The sequence below is a fragment of the Aspergillus fijiensis genome (genome assembly GCF_003184825.1).
Source record: "Aspergillus fijiensis CBS 313.89 unplaced genomic scaffold BO72scaffold_32, whole genome shotgun sequence".
Taxonomy (NCBI): Eukaryota; Fungi; Ascomycota; class Eurotiomycetes; order Eurotiales; family Aspergillaceae; genus Aspergillus; species Aspergillus fijiensis.
Genome location: NW_024469008.1, coordinates 356,660 through 381,764, shown reverse-complemented (window position 1 = coordinate 381,764; position 25,105 = coordinate 356,660). Strand labels below are relative to the sequence as shown.

The window sequence follows — 25,105 nt, the reverse complement described above, 5'->3', positions numbered from 1 at the left end:
CCTCTCAAACAAAATGTCCGCCAACCGCGGCGCCAAAATCATCCTCCACTCGTGAGTTCCCTGCAATTCCTCTCTCCACAACCCTCCCCAACCCCTAACCCCGGGCCCCCGGGAGACTCAAAGCCTCGAACGCTCCCGGTCCCAACGCATTCTCTGGCTCCTCGAAGAATTGCGCCTCACCTACGAGATCCAACCGTACAAACGCGACGCCACGCAGCGCGCCCCGGCCGCCCTGAAGCACCTGCACCCGCTCGGCAAAAGCCCCGTGCTCAGCATCGCGCCGCCGCCCGCGTCAGCCCACCAACAACCACAACCCCCGCTAATCCTCGCCGAATCCGCCGCCATCATCGAGTATCTGGTAGATCATTTCCTACCCCCACCGGCTCCGGGTGCGGATCCGCACCCTCCCCCAAAGTTGACCCTCCCGCCGCGCTGGACCGCCGGCCGCGAGAACCAGCCCGGCGGGGAGACGGCGGCGTGGCTGCGGTACCGGTATCTGATGCATTATGCGGAGGGGAGTTTGATGCCGTTGGTTGTGGTACGAATTTTGATGGACGGTTTGTTTTTGCTCCCCTTTTTTTCTTCTTAAGGCAAGGATGGGGGGTCTCGATCCGCTGACAATTTGGTGGCTGGGATGGGGTGGGATGGGTGTGTAGTGGTCCAAACCGCCCCCGCGCCGTTCTTCGTCAAACCCGTGCTCGGGCTCGTGCCCGCCATTGTGAACAGGGAGTATACGCGGCCGAATCTGGAGACGCATTTTGGGTTCTTGGAGGCGCAGTTGGAGAGGATCGCGGGGGTGGGGGCTGCTGCTGCTGCTGCTGCTCCTGCCTACCTGACCGGTACGCGGTTCACCCCAGCAGATATCCTCATGAGTTATCCGTTGGTGATTGCGGAGGAGATCAAGGCAATTAATCCCGACCGGTTCCCGCGGCTGCGGGGGTATGTGAAGGGTTTGAGGGGCATGGAGGGGTATCGGAGGGCTGTGCAGGTTTTGGAAGAGGTCGAGGGGCAGGAGTATAGGCCTTTTTGATGCGGTTCTGTGGGTGCAGGGTAGTTGATAGTTGTTGGGGGTGTCGAGGGCCAGTCGTGGGGTCGAAGTATGCGAAATTGATGGCTGGAGTGCCGAGTACAGTACTATGTTATAGATTTCTTGCTGGGGAGGGGGGGGGGGGAAGTTGTGATCCTCCTGGCAAGGCCGTCTGGGCGCGAAGCTGTAGTAATCGAAGAACATCTCCTCTCGGCTGTACATCCGCCAAGCATAGAAACTCAGTGTCAGTATGTGTTCCCTCTAGCTTGAACTGTCTGTGGAGAAGGACCATATTAATGGTCGCTGGCGGTTGTGGTGGGCCACTCATACTCATGACCTATCTCTCATTCTGTTGAAGATCCCGAATTTAGGGTTAGTCGCCGCAGTCTGCATATACTTCCCTTTTCGCGAACAAGCTGTCAGAGTTCCGGCCTAGAACGAGTAAGCATTGCTGAGTGAGTGTTCCCTATGACTTGCTCCACGGCTGACGTGCTGACTAGTCGCAAGTGCGGGTGTAATGGTTCTTCGGTGGGTGCCAAGATAGGCTGTGAAGCTCTGGTTAGATTGAAACTAGGATCGCTCATTTGGAGGGGAAATACTGGGAATGGCAGGGAACTCTGAGGACTACGCTGGTCGGAAATCGAGCTACAGATTTCATGTCTGAAATCTGTGAAGTTGCTATTCTTAGGTTGTGGCGTAGGATCAAAGAGCTATGACAGGACATGCCTTTCGATCACTCACTAACACCCATCCACCCTCCCTTTATCATTGTAGGCTACTCTACTCAAGCAAAGACTGGTACAGCTGCCACGCAAGCCCGGTCTACCCACACCACACGATCACACATCCACAGCGAAACGCTGCCTGAGACCCTTGTCAACGCGACTGAAAACGATGGGCAACGGAAGCAGCGCCAACGTGACAAACCCCAGCAAGGAGTTCCCCCACCCATAGCCCAAAGCCGCGTACATCGGCGACCCGGCCAGGGGCAGCAAGGCCCCCAGCAACGAGCGCGTCACGGTCACGGCCGCGGTCCTGGAGGCGGCATACCGCGGGTACGAGTCGATGATGTACGTCTGCAGCGGGCCGAAGATGCCCACGATCCCGAACCCGAAGGGAAAGAGCCCGATGATCGGCACGATCCAGTGCGTCTGCGCTTGCACGGACCAGCCATACCAGAAGAAGGAGACCGGCACGCAGATCGCAAAGTAGATGCTCAGGGACAGCCGCATCTCGGGCTCGTAGACGCCGTGGTTGCGCTGCTTGTGCCGCGCGATCGTGCGGTCGCTCAGCAGACCGAAGACGAGCTGGCCCGTGAGGAAGCCCACCCCGATCCCGAGATTGGCTAACCTGCTGATGTCGAGGCTCCAGTGGTATGTACTCTGGAAGACATCGGTGATGGTGGTGAAGAGGAGATAAAGGCATCCGTAGACGACAGCGATGTAGACGGCGATCATCGAGACGATCGGGGATCGAAATAGTAGTTGGAGAGGCATGGACAACCTGCGAGATAAGGGCAGCTTCAACTTGTCACCTTGCGCATCGAAACAGCTCCGCAGATCGGACCGGCCGAGAGCTTCTTGCAGCCTTGCAGTCTTGCGGCGTATGAGGACCGTGGGGTTTGTCTCGCGATTGAAAATCACGGCAAGAGAGGTTAACGTCCCACCCGCTATGACGAGGACCCAGAAGACCTATAGTCTGCTCTTAGATATGGCGCGCGCATGCAAGCAAGAGAGACGAATGTATCGAAATACCTACCCATCGCCATCCGGCTCTTTCAGCAATGAATCCCCCGCAGATGGGCCCGAGGACAGGTCCGAACAATGGACCGGCCTGATAGATCGACATGGCAAGGCCTCGCTCTTCAGCCACGAACAGATCGGAAACGACTCCGCCGCCTGTAGCAAGACATGCTGAGCCACCAATGCCCGTCAAAAGTCGGAAGCCGATCAATGCTCGAATGGAAGGGGCCAGCGCGCATCCGATTTGGAACAGAACAAAACAGGTCGTTGCAATGTTGAGAACGACCGTACGGCCGCACAGCTCGCTCAACGGAGAAAATAGAAGAGGTCCAGCCTATACAATTCTGGTAAGCACTCTCACATGAGCTTAGGAGAGTACAAGAGCACGTACAATATAGCCAAACAGGTAGCCCGTCACGGAAAAAGTCTGTTCGACCGAGGATGTATTCCCAAATTCTTCTCCAGCAAACACTGCAGCTGAGGCAAACACAGAAGATGCGAACGGGCTATCGGAGGGGTATAGGTAAGTTATAGGTCTGGGAGTATGCGGTAAGGTGATGGTGTACCTAACTAGCGTGATCATGCTAATCAAAGCAAGCAAAAACCACTTTCGAGATGCCGGATAGTTCCTATCATACACTCAGCACCTCTGTTCAAAACAGGTGTAGCCATCACCTACCTCGGATTCGAAGGGTCTTGCTGACTTTCCCACCCAACAATTCCTATGCTCAGGTCGGTCTCTGGATACTCCTCTCTGGCTTGACTTAAGGACATTTCAGCACCTAATCCCTGCTTTTCTCGCTTGTCTTCCAGAGACACCACCACATTCTCCTGTTCTGTCATGACGCTGAGATGTCGGGTCTTCTCTAGCACCAATTCAGTGAAAGCAGTGAAACAAAGACGATTAGTTTCCAGACGACACCCACACTTCATCAATCCTGAAATTGTCTGTTTGGGTCCATGGCTCTTCTTATTCTGCAGATAACATCGATCCATGACTCGGAAGGGCAATGATTGGTTTGCATGGGCAATAGAAGGCACTTCCATATTCGGCATGAGATCCGAAGTTTGGGTTAGCGTCTTTCTGCCCTTAGCCTTTGACGCCCTCGGGTCCCGCTGGATAATATCTATAACAATCCGTAACGAACACCGTCAATTCTAAAAAGTGGAGGCACATGATTTTCTCGAACTATAATCCTGAGAAATAGAGACTGAAAGGGTAGAAGCTCTCGTCCCCGTCGAAATCAATATCTTCGTAGCCGGCCGACTGCGTATAGTAGTCAAACTGCTCATATATTTGCTGGTCCACACAGGGTCGTGCCTCCATAGTATTTGCGCTCCCAACTGTGCCTATACCTGGTTCAAGATGCACGGTTTCAGGCTGCGTCGGGAAGGGTTCTTGCGGGACATCTGTGATTCCTCGCATTGTCGCAGTATCCCCCTCACGCAAAAGCTGCGCAGAAACGGGGGTGGATGCAATTCCAAAGTGTCCACTGTTCTGCTGTGGAGCTGCGTTGGCTGCAGGCGGTTGGGTTTGTACAATTTTTTCCCACGGATACCGCAAAGGCCTAGGCTCTTGACCGATTGCTGGGTTCTCAATATGTGCTCGGCTTATTTCTTCTCGATTGGACTGATTGGCAAATGTCCTCGCTACCAAGTCAATCGTCTCTAGATAGGTTGATTCTCCTGCGAGACTAGCTTGGTCACCTGCACTCGCCAGCTCTTGCAATTTTGACCCTTGGGAGAGTGCAGTCGTCAACACCTAGTCAAATTGATCAGCCTCCATGAAGAAATTGCTTCATAGAACATAGCATACCGTCAAGGCGATGTGCGTACGTTGCGAGTGGATACAATAAGGTCGAAGAGTGATGAGCATGGCCCTGGCTATATCCAGCTCGGCCTCAAGATATCGCACCATTTTAGAGGTCTTATCGATAAGAAGAACGTACAGAAGTGTGAGTGCAGATGTCGAGATCATATGTGCCACTCGCCACTGCGATCCAAATAGAAGACCATGGCGGTGCATATCCTGCGCGAGACGGATGATATTATAGCTTGCACGAATCCCGGCCAGTGCATGATTTCGGCCTTCTTGCTGTATGTTGTGACTTTGAAGTAGGTAGTGCATGAACGGTCGGTATAGGTAGATTTGAGTATGAGCAAAGGTCATGCAGAGTTCGTACTCCGCCCTGTAGCTTGTGAGCGTTTTCGTACAGTTGATGGCTTTGCGAACTTCCAATCCCCCTTACCTTCGAGACCAGTGACTGTCCTCATGTTTTGCTAGTATGTCACGAATTGCAAGGTGCTTGGCCCATCTCCGTAGCTCGTCCTCGAATTTGAAAACGGTATCCTTGGTGACAAAGTGCTTCAATAACTCGCTCGCATCCCGATGCTGCATAGTGCTTGGAGGATACAGGCTCCTCACAACTCTGTAAAGAATCTCATGAAGTTTCAGGTAACTCAGATGACTCGGTATCGTTTCTGGGACCTGAACGCTCTGCTTAGCCCCTACACTTTCTTGATCTGGCTGAACACTAACGGCTATAGCCTCGGAATAATCCATCCCTATCTCATCAGCAGGTACAGGCTTTGGGAGGCCGCACATGGAAGCTAAAGTGACCAAAAGTTGCCATATAGCCCAGAAAAGAGATCGTTTGGTCTCGACAACGACCGGACTATCTGTCTTACTGGGACGGTGCAGGCCCATGCGAAAAGCCAAGGAAAGCATATGAGAAACATACGTGTAGCACCGAGATAATCTACATGTGCTGATGAGAAAGATATTCATGAAAAAAATGGCCTGCATGGCAAAAAGATTATCACAAGCTTCGAGGTCAACCATATCGCGGCAGGTTTCGAAGTACTTCAAACTGTTATGGTCAATTTGTGGTCAGTAGATCTGTTTCCGTGGGAGGCAACACAGCCTTCAGCAAGCGAGCCCCCTAATGGCTCCGCGGGGTGATGTTCGTTGTGTTTCTCAAATAGGCAGCCTACCGCCATCAGCGAGTAGATGAGGGGAAAGTGGTTAATCTCTGTCTCTCCGTAGTCTTCTCTATCGGGAGAGTACAACAGCTGAAAGACAGAAGTGAATGTGGGACGATGCAGAGCATTGTAGACTAAGTGCGCATCCAAAGCCTGGTTGACTAGGATCTGTGCCCTTTCGCGCTGTGGGAGAGGCGCAGAAGTCCTCGATAAGCAATTTGGGGCTCCTAGCAGAAACAGCCTGGGAGCCAGTCGCTCTTTCACGCGCAATCTGCTTTCAAAGCCGATGCCTGGGGAGTCTCCGAGTTCTAGCTTCAGTCGTTCTATAAAAGACCGCTCTCCGGAAGACCCATGGTGTCGTGCTTCCAGCCGGCCCTCTTCTCTATCGACTTCATGCATGACTTCCGGCGTTTCTGGCTGACAAGCAGCAAGCTGCGAAACGTCTGCATCCGAGTCATCGACATGGTTCGAGCTCTTCTGTAAGCTCGGCTTTTTGCCTGGTCTGGCGAAGGTTCTGTGGTCCGGGTCGGCGTGTCTTTTCCGATGTGTAACGCAATAGATGCACTCTTTGGTTATTAGTATGTTATACATAGATTGTTTTGCGACGAGCCCTTAGGCTCATTGACGGTTCCCGAGGCTTGAGAAGCTCCTGAAAGAATGAGAGCAATGCTTGCAGGGATTGGTCCCGTCGCATTTGACCTTCATCTGTCGACATAGCTCCACATGCTTTGCGAACACGATCATTGCGGCCCGGCGATTGATCACTTTCCCCTTCAGCCCCATGTTGTAAGTTCAGATCAAATGTATGAAACATCAATACAATATGAAAGTGATTTTACAGCACAGTTGACAATTGAAATGATAGAACTGCGTCGCAAGCTCTGGTAAGTGGACTTGAACTCCGCTGCGGTTTGATTACTTGCCGTTCGGATGGATGGCACATGATTGTATGCCCTTGATTTCAGGCACCGATTCCTTGGCACCACAAAAAAGTGCCTCTCTTCACTCTCTGGGAGTGAGGCGGGCAATGGATTATATCTTTATTGAATAGGTTTCAATTCCAGAACAGCTGTCAATGATGGGGAAAAGTGGAAGAAACTCAGATGAAGGTTGGACAATTGTGACGGGCGCGGAATAGTCTCCTCGGGGACATGTGACTAAATGCGCAAGTATATATCACTGAAGCTTGCAAGAAATTGACCCGGTTGAGGCCACCACCATAGAAAATCTAACTACTCAATAAAAGCCTATGAAACCATCATCAACTCGATAGGTGTCTAGCCTTTATCCTAACCTACCACTTCACATTTTGAACCCAATCCTTCTATTTTGAACAAAATGCTGGGTAATCATATAAGAGGAAGTAAAACCAAGAAATAAATATATCACGCCCAATGCAAAAAGGAGATCATCATGAACGTTCACAACCAAGAATGAATGAAAACAAGCGCTGCCCTGAACTTAGTGACATAGCATTTTAGGCAGCTCTCGAGTTGGCGATGTTCAGGACGAGAATGTCCGTGGCGCCAACCTTAATCAGCTCATCCATGACGGTAGCAATCTTCTTCTTCTCAACCATTGCGCTGACGGCCACCCAGCCATCCTGATCCAAGGCAGTCACCGTGGGGGCGCGCTTGCCTGGAGTGATGCTGGAGGCGGTCGACAATTCCGCGCGGGGGATGTTGTACTGGCACAGAACGTACTTCTGGGCGGCTGTGAGGTAGAAAGCCGTTAGTGGTTAACTCACCAAGACGAAGGGGAAAGACATACTGATAACACCACGAATACGGGAGGCGATCAGGTCAACCAGAGGATTCTGGGTGTTCCGGGACTTGACCAGCACAGAGATGGTCTCAACAACGGTGTCAATGGCCTTGAGGCCAGCAGCCTTCATGGTCTCACCGGATTCTATACAGAAACACGGATCAGCTATTGCATCCTCCAAGCGAGGTGATACTAGCCTGCACGTACCAACCAGATCGACGATACCATCGGCCACACCCAGAGCGCAGGCAGCCTCAACACTGCCACCGACATACTTGATCTTAGTCTTCGGGCTGCCTTCAACCTCAGCCTCGAGCTTGGTGAAAAAGGCCTCGGTAAGGGCAGTGAAGCTGGTAACGACGTTACGGCCCACCAGCTGGCGGGCTTCCGTGATGTTGCCCTTCTCAGGAACCTGAACCTGCAACTTGCAGGCGCCGAAGCCAAGGTCCATCACCTCCTCCACGCCGGAAACCTCACCGCTGGGAAGCTGGGCATCGTGCTCGGCAACCTGGTCGCGACCGGTGATACCGAGATCCACACGCCCTTCGCCCACGAAAGTCGGGATATCAGCGGCAGGAAGGAAAATGAGCGCAATCGGCAAGTTCTTCACCAAGGCGATGTCCAAGCGGGTTTCGCGACGGAACTGGATGTCGGCACCGGCCAGGAGGTCCAAAGTAGCTTGTTGAAGACGACCCTCTGTAAAGGCAAGAACGGTATTAGCTTGAAACTTCTTGTACAGGTGCAACAAGCCAATGCTCGGATCTCATGGAAGGTATCGAGGCTTCTTGCGGCGGAGGGGAGTGAGTGAGTCATGGCGGGCACTTGCTCTTAGGGACGGCGAAGAGTAGTCTTCCTTCGAGGCTGTTTGAAAATAAAAGGTTAACATGATGACAGTTCTAGCGATCAACAGTAATCCTGTTGTTTGGGGTTTCGCGCTTGGATCATGCCGGTTGACCAATTGACACTTACTGGTTGACGAGATCCATTTCGGTCGATGATCGGTGATGCGCGGGGTAAGTTACTCGGGACGTAAAGTGTGAATAGGACACCGGATGGAGAAAGAATTGGTCAAATTGGGGGACAGCAAAAAAGCCCTGGATGAAGCGGATACAATCCGGCAAAATAGTACTCTGACAAGAGTGAAGTTGGCGTGGTGGTGAGGGGAAAGGCAGAGGAGAAAAGCAGAGGAACGGGGCAGCGACTTGGACATCAATGCGGCAGAAAAGACAGACGGAGAGCGCCGGGCGAGCAGGTTCTGCTGCCTGAGGCACAATACCCCTCCTGCTTGTGCCTGATGTAGCAGGCCAGCGATTCATGCCTGACGGGCGAGGCAACACTAGCCCTGAGCCCTCGTCTTTTTCCCAAAGGGGAAATGCAACCCACACAAGCGCGCAATCCCGTTCGATTTTCACCGAGCGGCTTCAACTTCTATCAACCCGGTCCCCCTTCGCCATCTTCACCTCCATCCCGTCAGTCCTTTGCTGCCGTCACGCCCAACCTCAAGATGGATTCCGCCAAGCAGCCTGCTAAGCTCGTCAAGGTCACCCGTGTCCTCGGCCGTACCGGTATGTTGACGATAAACCGCTTCGCTGGCAGCAGTCGCGCTGCCGCAAAAACGCCTCCCTCGCTGTGCGGTCAACGCTGACTGCTCTCGATTTCACAATAGGTTCCCGTGGTGGTGTCACCCAGGTCCGCGTCGAGTTCATGGACGATACCTCCCGCAGCATCATCCGTAACGTCAAGGGCCCTGGTATGCGATTCTCCGTCTGATCAATTCTTCTGTTGTCGTTTTCGCTTGCGCTCGGCATGGCCCACTTTCTCCGACCCTCCGACAAAGAGATATCCCAAAAAGAAAGAGCTTGGAATTGTAAACGGGGAACGCGATCGGAAAATCAGCCAACGAAGACGGGAAAGTCATTCGACACTTGGGGAGGAAATTCGTTCGACGCAGGATCACTCGGGACGAATTTTTGGGATATTCTCGACCGGCGGGAAAGAAGAATTTCGGGTCTTCGCCAGAGTCAATCCGACTATAATTTTACGTCGCACATGTCAAAGGCTAACACGGGTTTTTTTCCCCCGCAATCTACAGTCAAGGTCGACGACATCCTCTGCCTGCTCGAGTCCGAACGCGAGGCCCGCCGTCTCCGTTAAAAATCTCCTCAACTCTCCGAATTTTCTTATCTTCTTCCCTCTCGAGGCTATGTACCCTTGCTTGCGTTGGAAATGATTCTGGGGGTCGGGAAGGCAATAAAAAACATCTCATGGGCTGATGCGGCATCCGGGTTGTGATGATTTGCGTTTGTTTACCATTCTGTGTTCCGATATACCAGGGTTCCATAGAAGAAACAAACGAGACCGAGATCAACCTGAAATACAAAAAGGAAAAAAATTTGAAATCCACCGGACCTTTGAGATAGATACCAGGGACGATATCAGGCGGCCCACGACCTGGAGCAGAAATGGATCAAGCTTTGATACACTACGGTTTCCGCTATATCCTGGAATCCGGCTTGTTCGAGGGTTGATCGTTTCACCTTGTTCACTCTGGGCTCGCGCGAAAACGATTACAGGCATCGGTAAAGCTGCAAATTCAAGGTTCAAAGGCTTGGACGCGATCTCATAGAATTGCTACACGCTTGCTTGTCCAGTAGATCTAGCTCCGGTGGCTATAAGGACGTGCAACCACCGGAAAGCAGCACACGTAAATTTGCTTGCGACGGAGGGGACTTGATAAGGTGCCATAATGACATAATTTGGAGCATTGTCAGGTCTATACATAATGGCCGTCATGCCTTTGTTTTTCAGATATTCCTGCATCAAATGTGATACGCTAACATCAAAAGCAATGTTGCGAGTGGATTAACATCTACAGCTGCTCTGCGCTGCTGATAAGTCGATCCATCAATCCCTCATCGTCCCCGCTCGTAGAATCGCCCACAGCTTTCCCAACTGCCGAAACAAGACCTGCCAATTTCCGGCGACGGATTCTCTCCTCGAGCTCTTTACTCTTCTGACGCGCTTGCTGTAGGAGCGGACCTGGAAGGTTTGCCAATCGCGCCACGTTGAGTCCATAACTGCGATGCGCGACTCCTTCTCGCACCTCATACAGGAATGTGATCTCTTCATCCTGACCGGTCCCCGATTCGGTGAAGTGCATGTGCACGTTTCGTAGTTCTTTGTCCGGGAACGAATGTACCAGTGATGAGAGGTGCTGGTAGTGTGTGATGAATAGGGTGAGGCTTTTGATAGAACGAACCATATAGTCCAGAACCGCTTGGGCGATTGCGACACCGTCATGGGTGGACGTGCCTCGGCCTAGTTCATCTAGTATGACGAGCGAGCGGGGCGTTGCCTGCTTGAGTATATCTGCTGTTTCAGAGAGCTCAACCATGAAGGTGGACTCTCCGGCCAGCATATTATCAAACGCACCCATGCGGGTGAACACAGCGTCTAACATGCCGAGCTTTGCGGACTGCGCTGGCACATAGGAGCCAATCTGGCCCATGATGGCGATAAGGGCGACTTGTCGCACATAGCTAGACTTACCGCCCATGTTGGGACCAGTGACTAGAAGTGCGCGGGTCTTGTCACTCTCCAGATTGATGTCATTTGGCACGTAGCTGTCCAGCAGTAATTGCTCAACCATAGGATGGCGGCCTTGCTCAACATTGATGCATGTGCTATCCGTGTATTGAGGCTTCACATACCCAGGCTGGCCCGCGATAGTAGCTAAGGATATCAAGCAGTCCAGTGTGGCTAATGCTTGTACACAATCACGGAAGGCCTGATATTTGGCGGCTATGTCAGCAAGAAGGGCACGAAAGGCTCCATCGCAAGCCGCAGCCAGCGCCTCTTTATGCTGGTCTCGTTGTCGAATGAGCTGAATAACCTCGGGCGTGTGAAACCTCGACACCTTTTTGGTACCGCTAATCTTCGCCCAGGACGCAGGCACTTTTTTAATGAATGGTGAGCTATTATCAACTTCGATCAGGTAGTCAATGCCCGCAACGGACTTATACTCCACTGATTTTTTCCCGAGCTTTTCACCAGCAACGTTGCGGTGTTCCTGTAAGTCATGCTCGACGCTTGCGATTCCCAGCTTGTGGTCACTGATGTCTTCGGTTTCTTCGGCTTCTCGGAAGAAGGCATACTTGTCATCATTCCGTGCGGCGTGCATATTGATCTTATCCAGAAACGACACAACATCATTCAGAATTGTTGGAAGGGAGGCTATAGCTTCGCCTATCTGAGGGGACTCAAATCCAGCATCCGCAGCGCTCTTGATATCCGCGAACTCCTGCGCAATCATTTGCATGGTTTGGAGCACAGTAAGGAGCTCGGGCCGAGTGCACTGCGATCAGGATCTTAGCATCTATACACAAACACTATATCACCTGGATACGAGATGAAAACTCACCTTCCCATAGTAGATCCTAATGAGGCTCTTCTCCAAGTCACTCTTGATCTTGGCAAATAAGCTTTTAAGTCGCTCGACCATGATAGTTTTTTCCGGGCTTTGCAGCTCTTCAACAGCATTGACCCTCGCTTCAAGAGCCGTCTTATCCAGCAAAGGGCGTCCGACCCACTTACGAAGCAGTCTTTGCCCAAAACGAGTCTGTGTGCGATCAAGAGTCCAGAAGAGACTGCCTTTAGTAGTGTGGTCGGTCTGGTTTTGGTAAACCTCGAGACTCATAAGGGTATTTCCATTGAGAAGCATATGTGATCGCGAAGAGAAATGCTGGAAATATTTGGTCAACTGGAACACATACTCCAAGCCGTACTCTTGCAAATGTGTTATCATGGCGGAGAGGCAGATGGTTATCTGCTCAGGTAAATTTACCACCTTGTGAAGAAGACTACTCGCCTGCACATCGTCTTCAGCACTAGCTGCCTTCATCTTTCCAGCATAAAAACTCGAAACATGACTATGGGACTCGGCGGCGGTTGTTTTCGACTTGGGAGCCCGCTCCACACGAGTCTTATCACCGAATACATTCAACTTGCTGCCCGAGAGATGCTTAACCAGCTTCTCCGTAGCTCTGGAAAGTTCTCCCACAATCAACACTTCACAAGGCGCAATATGAAGCAACCTGGTTTCGATTTCGGTCCTCATAAAACCATCTTCGAAATCATCATAGATTATGTCCCCTGTGGCAGGCTGCACAGCGACAATGCCGACCTGGACCTTCTCATCATTGCCCCATCCCTTCGCATTCGTCTCAGTGATGCAAAGCAGGTATCCCGTTGCTGGGGACGCGCTGCCAGATGCCGCAGGCCCTACCAGACCGTCAACGTCGTCGATATATGTGCCTTTCGTGTACAAACTTGTGAGTTTGCGTTCAAATGGCGCGTTTCGGTTGTCACCCGCCGCTTTCAGCGCAGCCGTTTCGATCTGTCTGACGATGCCAACCTTATGTCCGGCAGCGACCAAGCGTTTGACATGCACATGTAGTCGATGGACCGGTATGCTGGCAGATGCAAATCGATCGAGGTGTGCCTCTGAAGGATCTGAAAGGCAAAAAAAGAGCTCAAGCATTAGTGGCGTCTGCGGTCGCGAGGGATGTGGTACACTCACGCTCATCAAAGCGCAGCTTTCCTGGGATACAGACAATCGACAACTCCTTGGCTGCGATCCTTGCATCCTCGCCGAAGAACCGGAACTTATAACCAACCTCCACTACCAAAACCGCATCTTTATGTTTGTGTTTGATGTCAATAACTTGTCTCTCCATTGGCGTAAGCTTACTGGCCCCCTTCTTGCTAGCAGCTTTGCCTCGAGGTGGGGGGGCGGGCGCCAGATCCTCGTCTTCTTCCCCTTCAGCGGCATCCTCAGTAGACACGACATCAGTCACACCAGTAGCATGCCTGTTGATGCCTATCAAGCAATCTGCGCCGCCCAGCCTGCGCACAAATTTCTGATGCAAATCCTCCAATTCCTTTTGCCTCTGTTTGGCTTCGGTGGGCTCCGATTCCTGATGTCTCTGGGTCCCAGATCCAGTGGCGGGTGAGCTAGCGAATCTAGAAAGATCCGTCCGCTGGCTACTCTGCGACACTGGTATATGCTCTTCAATAACGGAGGAGCCTGTCTTTGAACCGTTTTCCTGGGAGTTGGAGCCGTTCAATTTGCTTCGTTTTGGAGCCGGTGCGACTATATCATCGCCGTCATCGTCTTCATCCTTCTTGTCCCGTGTCAAATCATCCTGGCGGTTTCGCAATTTTTCGGAGGCCGTCGTTTCCTCTGGGCTGGTTTCCGCGAGCTTCGTCTGTCTATCGACGCCGTTGACCGAACCGGGTTGGAGAGGCTGTGACTTCTTGGTGAAGAAGCTGGCGAGTGTCGATTGCTTGCGCTTCATATTCTGGGAAGAGGAAGGTGATGAGGAAGGTAAAGGCATCTTTTGCCGTGTTCTTCGAGAGTCTGTCAACGGGGCTGCAGCCTTTGTGTGTGGTTTGCTGAAGAGCTTGGACAAGCTCAAGCGAAGGTAGATGAGAAACCGCTGTATACCATCAGCTGCAACAAAGTGGCAAGGAACTCAAATCGGCGCAATCAAAAGCTGTGACAACTTGGCAGCCTTCTGCAGTATCGAGTTTGTGTGAGCCTCCTTGTCACAGTTGAAAATCATCATCACATGCGGGTACTGTATTGTATTAACAGCGTCACTAAAAGTCCACTTCGGCGAAGCTAGTGCCGCTTCAGAACTTCGAGAGCTCGACGCGTGGTCAACGCGCTTTCGTGTCTCCGGGTTGAAGATCGCCTATATTTCTGGCTTATGTAATCCACTACAAGCACTGGACGGTGCACGCAATGGGGATTTCTCTAATGACTTGGAGCTACATAGCCTGTAGGTCTTCGAGTATACCTCGGTTGATGGATATCTAATACTATAGCAGTATACGTCTGCGATGCGATACCTGAACAGTCAACGCAGTAATGAAAGACGTCAGACATCAGCCTCCAGGCAGCGACACATTGTCTCTACTGACATATAGGTAATGCATGATTATAGGAACTTCGCATATAAAGCAGTGGGCTATGTGCCCATAGCAGAGATTCGTCCTATCCTCTCCCGTTGAAGTGTGCTTGAGTGCTGTGCTTGGGTGCTGACGACATCGAGAGTGAGCCAGCGACAACATTTTGAGGACGCAGTCGGGCAGGCAGCCATAGCAAGAGTGGAAGATTAACAAGAGCTTCCAGGCAGGTAGAGCCGCTCGAATTCCCCTTCCTCGGCATCTGAGATTGTGCCTTCAGGGGACTCAGGCCGTGCCTTATAATCTGCTCCCGCCTGTGAGTTCAGGGTACTCAACTGAGCCTCTTCGACAGGTAGTCTGCCCAGCGAGACTGATAGAGGATTGTAGTGATACCCTGCGGGACTATCATGACCTCCAAATGGACTCAAACCGGCAGATTGAGCAGTTTGATAGAAGAGCTGTGGCGGGTAACCTATGTCATTTGCTAGATGTTGCTTCATGGCAGGGGAACTCCAGCCCACTCCAGGATCGATGCGGCCGCAGGCATTGAAGAGAGGTTCAATGTTCTCCTTATCCATGGTCTCATCAGCGGTACGTTCTGTGAATGCAGATAGATGAGTAGCGGAGCGGGACGCACACTCGTCCGTGCGGGTTGTGTATTCGCGCAGAAGAAAAATGGGGTGGGAAACGGCAGATGCTGCATATGACAATCCACCACTGATATGCTGGTTCCTCGAGCTTCGCCGGTGCTGTCCTTCCTCGTCACGGTACACTGCGAACTCGTTGCGATCCTTGAGCCCGCTCCTTCTCTTAGGGACAGACTTAGCCTGATCGTCTGCGCAACTCCTCCGATATATCGATACTTGGCCCTGACGTGTTTGCGCAGCACTCTGGGTCGAATGCTCGCCCATACACTCGACACCCTGTCTTTCGGCCTTCTTGTTTCTCTTCTTGTTCGGTCCATGTTGCCGACGGTTAATGTTAGCGTCAAGTTGCGAGAGAACCCTCTTGGGGCGGCTGACTCGTCTTTTGGGTATTGGCGTTTCACCCTTGAGCGGGCTACTATCCTCAACATTGCCAGAGATCACCCGTTGCTTTCGGAGGATTCCCGTTGGAGAGAAGACAAGTTCTGTCGGCTCGACGCAGAGGGAGGTCTTTTCCATCATCCTCAAGATGCTCTCATCCTTCTTTTGGTTACGTCGACGCCTCATCTGTTCTGTAGCAGAGTCGAAGATGTCCATCCCGGGCCACAGGATGCCCTTAAGTCTAGCCATCTCATCGGCCCGCTCTTTGTCCAGAAGGTCGGACACAGGCCAGTCAATGCTCTCACTTTCATCCAGGAAGGGGTCGCTTCTGTATCCGCGATTCATTGTGTTTGTGCCGGTCACCATTCTGTCCTTTCTTGGACTTGTGCAGTACGGCATAACAGAAAAGCCATCGTCGTACGCAATCACATCACCTCTGGGCTCACGTTTCCAAAACTCGTATTCAATATCTCTGGAGTCACTTCCGTGCATTGTGTGAGAGTAGGACTGGCACGTCTGGGCGGAAGGGTCTGTTCGAGTAACATAAGATGCAGAGGTTGATCCGGCGTGTGGGAGTTCCAACGGTTGTTCGATGTAGGTATTAGCGAGGCGAGGGTCTATATAGTCCGGAAATGGGTTATGTATCAGGGGAAGAACAGATAGCGCGACGTCTGGCTTCTCGACCTTGACTTCTGCGTGGGTCGTGGGCTTTGTCGATGTCTTCTTCTTTCGAGCTTCCTTTGAGGACATTCGGTCCGAAAGCAGTCTCCCGAGATTGTTGGTCTTATACCAATGGTCATATTCGTCCAGTAGATCGACTGCTTGTTGCTCCTGATGACTGCGTACCTGAAGCTTGAAATAATGAGAGAGATGGGCTTTTGAAGCGATATGGGTCAGCAAGTGAGATACATCGCTGAACGTGGGACGCTTGGGGCAGATGTTGCATAAAAGTGCAGCTGCATCCATGGTTAAGGGATCTGGAAGGATAAGAATTCGAACTTGAACAAAGCTATCAAGGGAAGCAACAAAGGGTTAAATCCAAAGTGGTGCTTGCATGGATAGGAACCGATCAATGTGCTAGAATAGAGACCAATATAGAAAGACTGGACCTGACAGAATAGCATGGGAAGGTCAAGACCACTGACGTGAGGACGGCAGATAGCACAGGCACACCTGAGGACCTTCCTTCCCTGCGATGACACTCGTGCCTACCTAACATTGTTTTTGTTGTTGTCATCTTAGCCGACGACAAGTGAAGAAGGAACCAACCGCCATGGACCATAGAGGGTGGTTAGTAGTAAGGTTGTCAGTCGCCTTGGAAGGCCGCTCTAGCTGTTGGGAGGGTTTACTAGGGACATAGACTGACACCTCCGAGACCGGAATGAGGCATATTGTTGACGCAAGGATATCGTAATGCATAGAATGGCACATCCTAACATATTGACTATCAATATAGATCTAGTACTTGTACTCCGTAATTCGGATACATATGTGCCACTGCGTCTTAACGGCCGCTTAACAGGCCATTGTAGAGGGGTGAAGCGGAAATAAGTCGCAGTGCCTGTCTTTCTTCTCCTGCCTTGTATCCCATTATCCATTGAGAAAAGAAAAAATGGGTTATTAGATTGCAGGAGGTAGTACTACGAAAGGTATTGATGGATGAAGCCAGAACGTCACAAACAAGGAGAGCTGATTACGGGGCGAGGCATCTCGTCGTTATACTCTTCGGCATACAACTAGTCAACTCGTCAGCATGGTGTCCCTATAAAAAAGGGACTTGTCTCAATGAGTCACTTACTAGACTGGATCTACTTCCTGCAGACCATCGAATTTAAGAAGGCTCAGGCCGGCGACACCGAAACAAGTATGGAAGACATCGACCATACTACCGGGTCTATCACCAATACCTCCAGCATCCGAGTCCTATGGCGGGTTAGTCAATACCCAGCGAGACATAGAAGGGGATATTACCTGGCAGCGCAAAATGAAAGCAGCAAGCTTGCTGCCGTCGATCCAATGCAGTCTGTCTATCATTGCCAGACTAGCACCAACCCACCAGCTATAGCAAGCATCTGGCAGCTTTTCAGGACGCCCATTAAGACCTCCATTATCCACCTGTCTCTCGCTCAGCCAGCCGCCCAGGCGGTCCCTGTTCACCAAGTCTAACCGCCCGGCAATCGCTAGAGCGCCAACACAAGTAAAAACTTGGCCAGCATGGGTCTCGGTTCCTGGTCGTATACCATAGCCACCGTCCAGGTTTTCACACTTTTTTACGTACTCCACCGCTTTGGAGACGTCAACCAAGTGAAGAAGTCCCAGAAGCGACAAGGCATTGAATGCACCGTACAGAAAACGGGTGTCTTGTTCGCCCCACTCATCTCCCTGGAATGCACCAGATTCCTGATCCTGTAATCCTGCAATGACTGCGCATGTTTAGTAAAGCTTTGTAGATGAAGACCCAGGTGAAGTCATATCGTACAAGAGCCAATTTTCTCCTTGCCTCCTAGGCCACGCTTCTCTAATTCGTCCACGGCATCTAGTGTGACGAGAAGCTGCACGGCTGACACTGTGTACAGCATGTGTGCATCATGGCCTGGAGCAGCTCCAAATCCCCCATTCTCTCGTTGGCATGAGAGGACGAAATCAATGGTCTCATGACGAGGCAATACCTCTGGAGATCCCATGAGATGCAGAGCTGTCAACCCCCAATAAACCCCATTGAGGCGAAGGTGCTCCGTGAGCCAATATTCCAGCTCGTCCCTCCTCTAGCATCATCTGTCAACCGCCTTCCCTACCGTGTGGGGAGCTATGGTTGGAATAAGAGCAACGCACGCTATCCAGTTTTTTGACGTATTCGACGTGTTTCTGAATGCAAAGTTGCTGGTTGAGCGGATGGCCAACGGCCTTCCCCGGATCTGAAATCAAGGACATGTGTGAGAAACGGGGGAGATACAGCAACCGGGGCCTGGCAAAGACACCCTTCTAGAGTTGAAGTAAGAGTTAGTATATGAGATCAGCTTAATTGCAAGACCCTCGATCAAATCGACTGAGGGGCAAGAAAAGCTTTTCCGGGATGTGAACAGGACTTGATGTCGTAACTATAATGCCCGCCACAGCGGAGATCAAATGAAACAGTTTAAGGGACAACTTGAGATGCAACCTGGACGTCTGGTGACTTGAGGATAGGTGAACACGGGAAGACAAGATTCCAGTGCACGCGATCCTCGAAGCAGACAAGTGAACTTGCGGGGACTTGGCGAAGGAAAAACTTTTGGCAGGGATGTGTGCCGGAAGTCGGAAACCGAGAGGGCTTTGTGTCACGTGGGATGATGCCTACTGAAAGCAGCCGCTGGAGCATCCTTAGTAAGATGGCGGGGCTGATGTTTCAGCCCGGCGTCTACTAAAGGTACTAGTCTAAGGCGGGATCGTCATGGACCGTGGACAGCGGTGTGTGACCATGTGAAACCCCTGAGAGCCAAATGGCAGTTGCCCCTGGGTCCCTGCTCCTCCCAGTGGCTCTCGCCTGCATTACTACTCTGTCTCATTGATCTCTTCATGCGTAGGCAAAGACAAGCATTAGAGCAACCACTTAACTGCTATCCTCCGTCACCTCTATCAACTACAACTCGCTGGGAAGTGTTATAGTTGATTGACATACATACATTTTGTACCTCTCAAACTATCTGCGTATAAGTGTATCTCCTGTACTCTAGTACATTGGTTGCGGTATATATGCCTTGATGGTGCTGCCTTGCTGCTATCATTAGTATGACAAATAGTTATTTGCAGCCATTGATCAAGAGGTGCTGTATGGTCTAAGTGGAGTTGACCTACGGAATATTCTACTCGTGTAGTATCTAGTGAATTCTCCAATTGCTCGGTAACCTAGATAAGGTAGAAGTACGGATACATCGATACTACACCGTAGTGGTCCTTCTTACTCGTACTCATGTACTATCTTCGCATGGGTGCACAGCCGCAGGCGGCTCCCACGTGTATCGTACTGTACAGGATGTAGACACTTGGTGTAGGGACAGACTGAGTCTTGTACTTATTTGCAAATGGTGAGGGCATCCGCAACACACAGGCGAGATCACGCATCCCCACTTACGTGTAGGTGGTTCTGTGGAGTGCTAATGTCAGAGTAATCAATGCTTAGCGCAATAATGATCACAGTAAATTGAGAGCTTGCAATCCATCTTCAAGAAGCGTTTTATTTCCAGTAATTGTCCTGGAAATTATGTTTCTTCCATTGTTGCGATTGAATCGGATGCATAATGGGTAGTGACTTGGTACCTGCAACAAGCGGGGCAGGATAGGACCGTTTCTCCCATGGTTCGCTTGCTGGTTGCATGCCTTCTCTATGTATCGCTGATTTCCCAACACCCCACCAGTTGTATCATAGTGTATGACTTGAACCATGGTAACGAGTTCTTAGAACAAAGAATAGAAGAGAAATTATTGAGACAAATAGTTGTGGTGGGATGGCCATAGGGTTCACTGAGCAAACGCAGAGACCAGTTGAACAACCTAAGATGAGCAATGGTATACAATGAAGTGGATCATGCAGCATCAGGACTGAGAAGTATATTTGGAAGTTTTAACCTAGCTAGGTCGGACAGTTCCGTACGATAGGTGCTATGATTCTAAATGTAAGTAGAATATTGTAGTGTGCACTGCGCTCGTCAAAGATATAGAGTGCTTCTTAGGAGGGAAGGCCATGCGTTTTCAGGTACAGGCTCCAGGCTCCAGGCTTAAGTTTTTCTTTGCTTTTCCCTTTTTCTTTTTTTTTGTTCATCTGGGACTTTCCGAGGTGAACAAAGTCGTCGACGAGGCCTGGGGTTATTTGATTTGCCTCCCGGGTCAGTGGAAACCCTGTTAAGCAGCAGCTGGTGGTTGGTTAGGTTTAATGGGGTGTCTCTGCATCATCCCGCTGGTCCAAGCCACCGTGGACCATACTAGTACCTTCCAGTCCCAATCATGGCAGCCACTCACCGTTCCCGCCCCGATCTTTCGGTGTGAAATTCAGTCCCCATTCGGTGGGATGGAGGCTGTAGCCCCGTACAACGGTGTACACAGTAGGTAACGGAGTACTACTTCCCCTATACTGTTAATGCACGCGCACACACATTGTTCAATTCCAATACTATCAGACCGATAGACCGTGCACCTAAGAGAAAACGTTTGATCGACTTGTTCCGGGTTGAAGAAATCGGCAATGCTTTATCCGGCAATTACCAACAATGACTTTTATTGTTCTTGTTGTTCTTGTTGTTATGTTCACCATGCCAGTACTAATATACGTGCACAGTACAGTACACATCCTTTTCCAGTCAAAAATGGAGAAAAGAAAAGAATGGCAATCGATTGTGGTTGTAGGAGTAGAAATTGGAACAATAATCAGTACGTGGTGGACCAACGTCATCCTCCCGTTTCCACCCTCCCCTCCCCCAGCCACGAGTTCTTTTCCTTTTCCATAATCAATCTCTCCCTCCCAAATTTTCGGACCACCAGCTCTTTTCCAGTTCCTGGCTTAACTGACACTCGTTCTTTGGTTAAGATCTAATCTGCTAAGGCTTGGTTTTATTGCCATCCCATCCCATTAGCCAGGAACAAGTTCTGACAGTAAAAGCTCGAGCGACAGAAGCATATTAGCCCAGCCTTACCTGGTTTTCCCTTAGTATTTTTATACCGTCTTCTTATTCCGTGTCTTAAATTCTTTTTTTTCTCTATTATTTATTATTTTGTTTTATCAGTACGACGGGCCGACTACTATTCGTCTTCCTTTGACCGGCCCCAAAGCGTCCGTCTGTGCACTAACCAGATAGGCTTTCCATAAATCCATAAGCACTCTGAAGCCACGCAGTAACTATTTTGGAGCCTTGCAACGCCATCTCCACTGCTGATTATCCCCCCCCTTAAAAAACGGAGGCTTCTTAGCCTGACACACAAGCCGCGCTTGCATAACGCTGTCAAGGAATGTGTCGTCGCTGCGACACTCGAGTCCGAGCACCTACAGCACCGTGCGGGAATCATTCACTTCTTGTGTCTCTTTGATCTACCTCAAAACACAGCGTCTTCGAAATTACTCATCGGACGAGCTAGTCTTTGTTTCTTCCCCGACTTCTCTTTGCCAATCTTCGAACCGTCCTCGTCGTTGGTTTCAGTTCTTGTTCGCTCGCTCGGGTTCCCCTTGGTACACCCACCCACCGCCCTCTTCAGCACCGCTCAGACACACACAAACCAACGGTCTTAGGCGAGCGTGGATTTTCCTCAGCGGCCACCACGGGTTTCCCTCAAGTGCAGCAGTGTGGATCGGGTCCCCGACCATTATAGTTGCAGGGGAGAAGAGGAATAACTGGAGGGGTATCAGCGTCTAATATGAGGGGCGATACAGCTAGGTATGTGTGGTGACGGACAACTTTCTTTCCACCCTTTCGCGCGGTTTGCCTTGCTGGTCAATGTCGCTTCTCTCTTTAAGTCTTCATCTCGGCCTCCCTGCTGCGCATCTTATCCCCGGTGGGAACGCGTTGCTTTGTCGTATCGCCGCATCGCCGCATCTATCGCTTCTCGTGTGACAATGACACCGTTCTCTATCTCTTTCAGCATTATTCGTCGAACAAAGCTTCTCCTATCCTCGGTTCCACTAACGACCATGCAATTCCATTTTAGATCCAATTGCTCAATCTGACTTCCAAGCACCATCTCGGCTTACTCCTCGTGTTTTCAGCTAGCTCCATAATTTATGAGAGATTGGCGAAGGCTGGTTCCCTTCCGATCCTTTCAACGCGACAACCTCAGCCTACCCATTCTATAAACCCGAACCATCAATACCGCCCATTCGTGAAGAGGGAAAAGCAAGGAGACATATGTTTATATCGCTGGACGGTGGTTAGCACTACCCAAACAAGTAAGCGAGCCCTGGAATCCCGCTTGCGATCAGTGGGTTGGCGCCTCAAATAGATCCCATATCCTATTATCAGAGTAAGTTGCTGACATAGGTACCTTGCAGTTAGGTCGTTTTCTTCCTCGAGACACCGCCTTTCCATCATCCTTTGGTGATTCCATCTTCACAATCGATCGATAGAATATACTCGATACCCCTCACTCGAGCACGCATCTAGCTCGTGACAAACAACTAAAATGCCGTCGAGGCAGTCCACTGTTCCCAATTTAGATCTTAGCCCTTCCACCCTGCAGGGAAATGCGAAGATCTCGTCTCCACTGACGCCCGGCGCCCAAAGCTCCGACGGACCGAGTCCCCTGACACCCCATTCTCCCAAGTCTTCATCGAGTTCGCCATTTTTCAAGGGGGCAACAATAAGACCTGTCACACAAGAGTCCAATAACCACAACAACCACAGCAGCCCTACGTCTACCGGTCCTGCTACTGCGGAACCCGCTACCCCAGGCCTTACAGCCATTCCTCAGTATCCTCCCTCTCCGAGGGATTCTCCCAAGCACTCCCGGGACCCATCCCGCTCCTTCTTCGCCAATCTCAAGGCGCCCAAGGTGTCGCATAGGGCTCAGAGGTCAGACGGTTCTGGTGATTCAGGGAGTAACCCAAAGAGCCGTGGCAGTTCTAGGGATCGCAAAACACAGATCTCAACAAAGCAATACGAATCGACCCCTGACCTGCCGGGCACCCTTGAGCGCGCAGCCCAACAAGAACGTGTGTACAAATCCAATGCGCTTAGCTTTTATGAATATAGCTGACAATCAATCCTTAGGTGGCAATCACCCAGAGGAGAAGATATCACAGCCGACAGACGCGAAAAAAATACTTGCGGAGGCTGAAGCGGCCAGTGCAGCTCGGAAGAATAAGCCGCGCTTTGCAAATCTACTCTCTCGTTCCCGTTCGATCAGGCTAGACGAGTCTTCTATGAACAGGATAGCGAACAGACGACCGTCCACTAGTCTCATGAGGTTGGAGGAGTGCAGCAAGCGGGAGGCTCACGAGCCCCCCAAAGCATCGCGTCATGATCGTGGGATAAGGACTGCCGGCAACCCCACAGCACGCAGTTACACCTCCGACCGACCTGCGGAATATCATAACGGCTCTGTACGCAGTAATAAAAATTATGGCGCATCCATAGTTCCGTCTGCGTCGCTGAGTCAGGTTTCCGGCGCATCGGCTACACTCTTCAATAATTTGAAGCAGTCCTCCAGTGGTGCAGCAGACCGCATTGGCAAAGCTGGGAAAGGGTTCTTCGGGAAAATTACTCGCAGCGGCAGCACCAATGAGCGCGAGTTGTTCAATGACGACAACTACGTCTGTACCGTGATCAACTTGCCCTTAATACAGCAAGCGCGTCGGACCCGGATAGCGAAAAGGCTCGAAGATTGTCGGGATAAGACAGAATTTTGGATGCCTGCTTTGCCCTATCGCTGCATTGAGTGAGTTTGAAAGTGTCCATTGATGATCCTAGCTGCTAACGTGACTTCAGTTACCTCAATTTTAAGGGCTGCGAGGAAGAAGGGCTATATCGTGTGCCAGGTAGCGGCAAGGAAGTGAAACACTGGCAACGGAGATTTGACACAGGCATGCGCACTTAGGCTACAATTGCGGTCTGCTTGGATGCTAACTCATGAAACAGAATACGATATCAACCTCTTTGATGTACCGAATCTGTACGACATCAACACGATTGGGTCAATGTTTAAGGCTTGGCTCCGTGAACTTCCCGATGAACTGTTTCCCAAGGAGACTCAGGCTATGATTGCCGAGAAATGTGAGGGCGCAACAACAGCCCCGCAATTGCTGAAGGACGAGCTCTCCAAATTGCCGCCGTACAACTATTATCTTCTCTTCGCCATAACATGTCACCTCAACCTGCTCCATTCCTACGTGGAGCAAAATAAGATGGACTATAGAAATCTGTGCATCTGTTTCCAGCCTTGTATGAAAATCGATGCTTTCTGTTTCCATTTCCTTGTTTGCGATTGGAAAAACTGCTGGCAAGGTTGCTGGACAGAGAAAGAGTACCTCCAGCTCGAGAAGGACATGGATGAGAAGGAAAATTTCTCTTCCCCCCATGACGGGATGTCCTATTCAATCCAACACTCGTCAATCAATGATGAAAGGGCCGTGTCCTCTGGGAGCAGCCAGCCTGCATTTGAGGAAGAAGCGCCACATCCGGAGACGCCCAAGGTCCGCAAACACAGGCCTAAGAATATCGAGACTGCGCATACTAGGAGCGTTTCCCAGCTTCCTGAACTTGGACCCCCTCTTTCTCCCATTCAAATATGAACGACGCATCTTCTGAAGTTTGGGATGAAGAGGCGAAATTCTCTCCTACACTCTGATTGTTTGACCGACTAGGCTGCGCCATAAGTCGCACTTTCTCTCTCTGCTTTTGATTTTCGAAGGGATTCAAACCTGTCAATTGGCATCATGTGCTGCCTCTCGGACTGGTTCCGCAGGTAATGCATTATGACTAAGGCTACATACTTCGGATCTAGGCGTCTAATCTTCATCAATCTCGCTTTCAACGTCGATACATACATGATTTCCAGCATATGCCCTTCTCTAGTCTTGCCTTGTCCTTCAAACTTGCAGTTTGTTTGTCTTTTTTCGCCATCTCAATCATCTTGAG

The 25,105-nt window shown here is 50.8% G+C and overlaps 9 protein-coding genes across 9 annotated transcripts; 3 read left to right on the top strand and 6 right to left on the bottom strand.

The window, feature by feature from the left end:
• On the top strand, positions 1–1,030 carry BO72DRAFT_431969 (glutathione S-transferase; the record flags this gene model as incomplete). Its single annotated transcript, XM_040943151.1, has 3 exons — positions 1–51; positions 124–557; positions 591–1,030. The coding sequence occupies exons 1-3, from the start codon at positions 14–16 to the stop codon at positions 1,028–1,030; spliced, it is 912 nt and encodes a 303-aa protein (XP_040800085.1). The 5' UTR covers positions 1–13.
• Positions 1,031–1,866: 836 nt separating this feature from the next.
• Positions 1,867–3,543, bottom strand: BO72DRAFT_381078 (MFS transporter; the record flags this gene model as incomplete). The annotated part of the gene is made up of 5 exons (XM_040941415.1): positions 1,867–2,718; positions 2,786–3,103; positions 3,161–3,275; positions 3,336–3,398; positions 3,449–3,543. 5 exons carry the CDS (start codon positions 3,541–3,543, stop codon positions 1,867–1,869), a joined length of 1,443 nt encoding a protein of 480 aa, XP_040800084.1.
• A 1,024-nt stretch (positions 3,544–4,567) lies between these two features.
• Positions 4,568–6,617, bottom strand: BO72DRAFT_431962 (Zn(II)2Cys6 transcription factor; the record flags this gene model as incomplete). Its single annotated transcript, XM_040943150.1, has 5 exons — positions 6,378–6,617; positions 5,689–6,317; positions 5,239–5,632; positions 5,062–5,196; positions 4,568–5,001 (listed from the first exon to the last, which is right to left on the bottom strand). The coding sequence occupies exons 1-5, from the start codon at positions 6,532–6,534 to the stop codon at positions 4,568–4,570; spliced, it is 1,749 nt and encodes a 582-aa protein (XP_040800083.1). The 5' UTR covers positions 6,535–6,617.
• Positions 6,618–6,950: 333 nt separating this feature from the next.
• BO72DRAFT_449324 (ATP phosphoribosyltransferase) lies at positions 6,951–8,700 on the bottom strand. Its single transcript, XM_040944996.1, has 5 exons — positions 8,485–8,700; positions 8,342–8,376; positions 7,723–8,211; positions 7,522–7,659; positions 6,951–7,464 (listed from the first exon to the last, which is right to left on the bottom strand). Exons 1-5 carry the CDS (start codon positions 8,499–8,501, stop codon positions 7,229–7,231), a joined length of 915 nt encoding a protein of 304 aa, XP_040800082.1. The 5' UTR covers positions 8,502–8,700; the 3' UTR covers positions 6,951–7,228.
• Positions 8,701–9,019: 319 nt separating this feature from the next.
• BO72DRAFT_381024 (40S ribosomal protein eS28) lies at positions 9,020–9,285 on the top strand (the record flags this gene model as incomplete). The annotated part of the gene is made up of 2 exons (XM_040941412.1): positions 9,020–9,080; positions 9,182–9,285. The coding sequence occupies 2 exons, from the start codon at positions 9,020–9,022 to the stop codon at positions 9,283–9,285; spliced, it is 165 nt and encodes a 54-aa protein (XP_040800081.1).
• A 932-nt stretch (positions 9,286–10,217) lies between these two features.
• On the bottom strand, positions 10,218–14,235 carry msh3 (mismatch repair protein MSH3). The gene is made up of 3 exons (XM_040942339.1): positions 13,094–14,235; positions 11,936–13,026; positions 10,218–11,869 (listed from the first exon to the last, which is right to left on the bottom strand). The coding sequence occupies exons 1-3, from the start codon at positions 13,908–13,910 to the stop codon at positions 10,385–10,387; spliced, it is 3,393 nt and encodes a 1,130-aa protein (XP_040800080.1). The 5' UTR covers positions 13,911–14,235; the 3' UTR covers positions 10,218–10,384.
• Positions 14,236–14,606: 371 nt separating this feature from the next.
• BO72DRAFT_449320 (uncharacterized protein) lies at positions 14,607–15,686 on the bottom strand. The gene has a single exon (XM_040944995.1). The coding sequence runs from the start codon at positions 15,645–15,647 to the stop codon at positions 14,694–14,696; it is 954 nt and encodes a 317-aa protein (XP_040800079.1). The 5' UTR covers positions 15,648–15,686; the 3' UTR covers positions 14,607–14,693.
• A 1,033-nt stretch (positions 15,687–16,719) lies between these two features.
• Positions 16,720–18,752, bottom strand: BO72DRAFT_449319 (Rab geranylgeranyltransferase subunit beta BET2). Its single transcript, XM_040944994.1, has 5 exons — positions 18,342–18,752; positions 17,989–18,274; positions 17,481–17,932; positions 17,308–17,432; positions 16,720–17,245 (listed from the first exon to the last, which is right to left on the bottom strand). The coding sequence occupies exons 1-5, from the start codon at positions 18,438–18,440 to the stop codon at positions 17,203–17,205; spliced, it is 1,005 nt and encodes a 334-aa protein (XP_040800078.1). The 5' UTR covers positions 18,441–18,752; the 3' UTR covers positions 16,720–17,202.
• Positions 18,753–22,183: 3,431 nt separating this feature from the next.
• Positions 22,184–24,894, top strand: BO72DRAFT_154588 (putative Rho GTPase activator (Bem2)). The gene is made up of 5 exons (XM_040939254.1): positions 22,184–22,419; positions 22,522–23,181; positions 23,240–23,906; positions 23,957–24,051; positions 24,107–24,894. The coding sequence occupies exons 2-5, from the start codon at positions 22,653–22,655 to the stop codon at positions 24,757–24,759; spliced, it is 1,944 nt and encodes a 647-aa protein (XP_040800077.1). The 5' UTR covers positions 22,184–22,419; positions 22,522–22,652; the 3' UTR covers positions 24,760–24,894.
• Positions 24,895–25,105: the final 211 nt, after the last annotated feature.

Coding starts and splice junctions, on each gene's coding strand:
- msh3 (XM_040942339.1), bottom strand. CDS start 13,910: ATGCCTTTACCTTCCTCATCACCTTCCTCTTCCCAGAATATGAAGCGC. Junction 13,027..13,093: donor AAAGCTGCGCTTTGATGAGC/GTGAGTGTACCA, acceptor TTTGCCTTTCAG/ATCCTTCAGAGGCACACCTC. Junction 11,870..11,935: donor TTAGGATCTACTATGGGAAG/GTGAGTTTTCAT, acceptor TCCTGATCGCAG/TGCACTCGGCCCGAGCTCCT.
- BO72DRAFT_449319 (XM_040944994.1), bottom strand. CDS start 18,440: ATGTCCTTGATTTCAGATCCGGGGAAGGCCGTTGGCCATCCGCTCAAC. Junction 17,433..17,480: donor CTTTCATTTTGCGCTGCCAG/GTAATATCCCCT, acceptor AACCCGCCATAG/GACTCGGATGCTGGAGGTAT. Junction 17,246..17,307: donor CAGGAAGTAGATCCAGTCTA/GTAAGTGACTCA, acceptor CGAGTTGACTAG/TTGTATGCCGAAGAGTATAA.
- BO72DRAFT_449320 (XM_040944995.1), bottom strand. CDS start 15,647: ATGGAAAAGACCTCCCTCTGCGTCGAGCCGACAGAACTTGTCTTCTCT.
- BO72DRAFT_449324 (XM_040944996.1), bottom strand. Junction 8,212..8,341: donor ACTCTTCGCCGTCCCTAAGA/GCAAGTGCCCGC, acceptor TTGCCTTTACAG/AGGGTCGTCTTCAACAAGCT. Junction 7,660..7,722: donor TGGTATCGTCGATCTGGTTG/GTACGTGCAGGC, acceptor GTTTCTGTATAG/AATCCGGTGAGACCATGAAG.
- BO72DRAFT_154588 (XM_040939254.1), top strand. CDS start 22,653: ATGCCGTCGAGGCAGTCCACTGTTCCCAATTTAGATCTTAGCCCTTCC. Junction 23,907..23,956: donor TTGCCCTATCGCTGCATTGA/GTGAGTTTGAAA, acceptor ACGTGACTTCAG/TTACCTCAATTTTAAGGGCT. Junction 24,052..24,106: donor GCAACGGAGATTTGACACAG/GCATGCGCACTT, acceptor CTCATGAAACAG/AATACGATATCAACCTCTTT.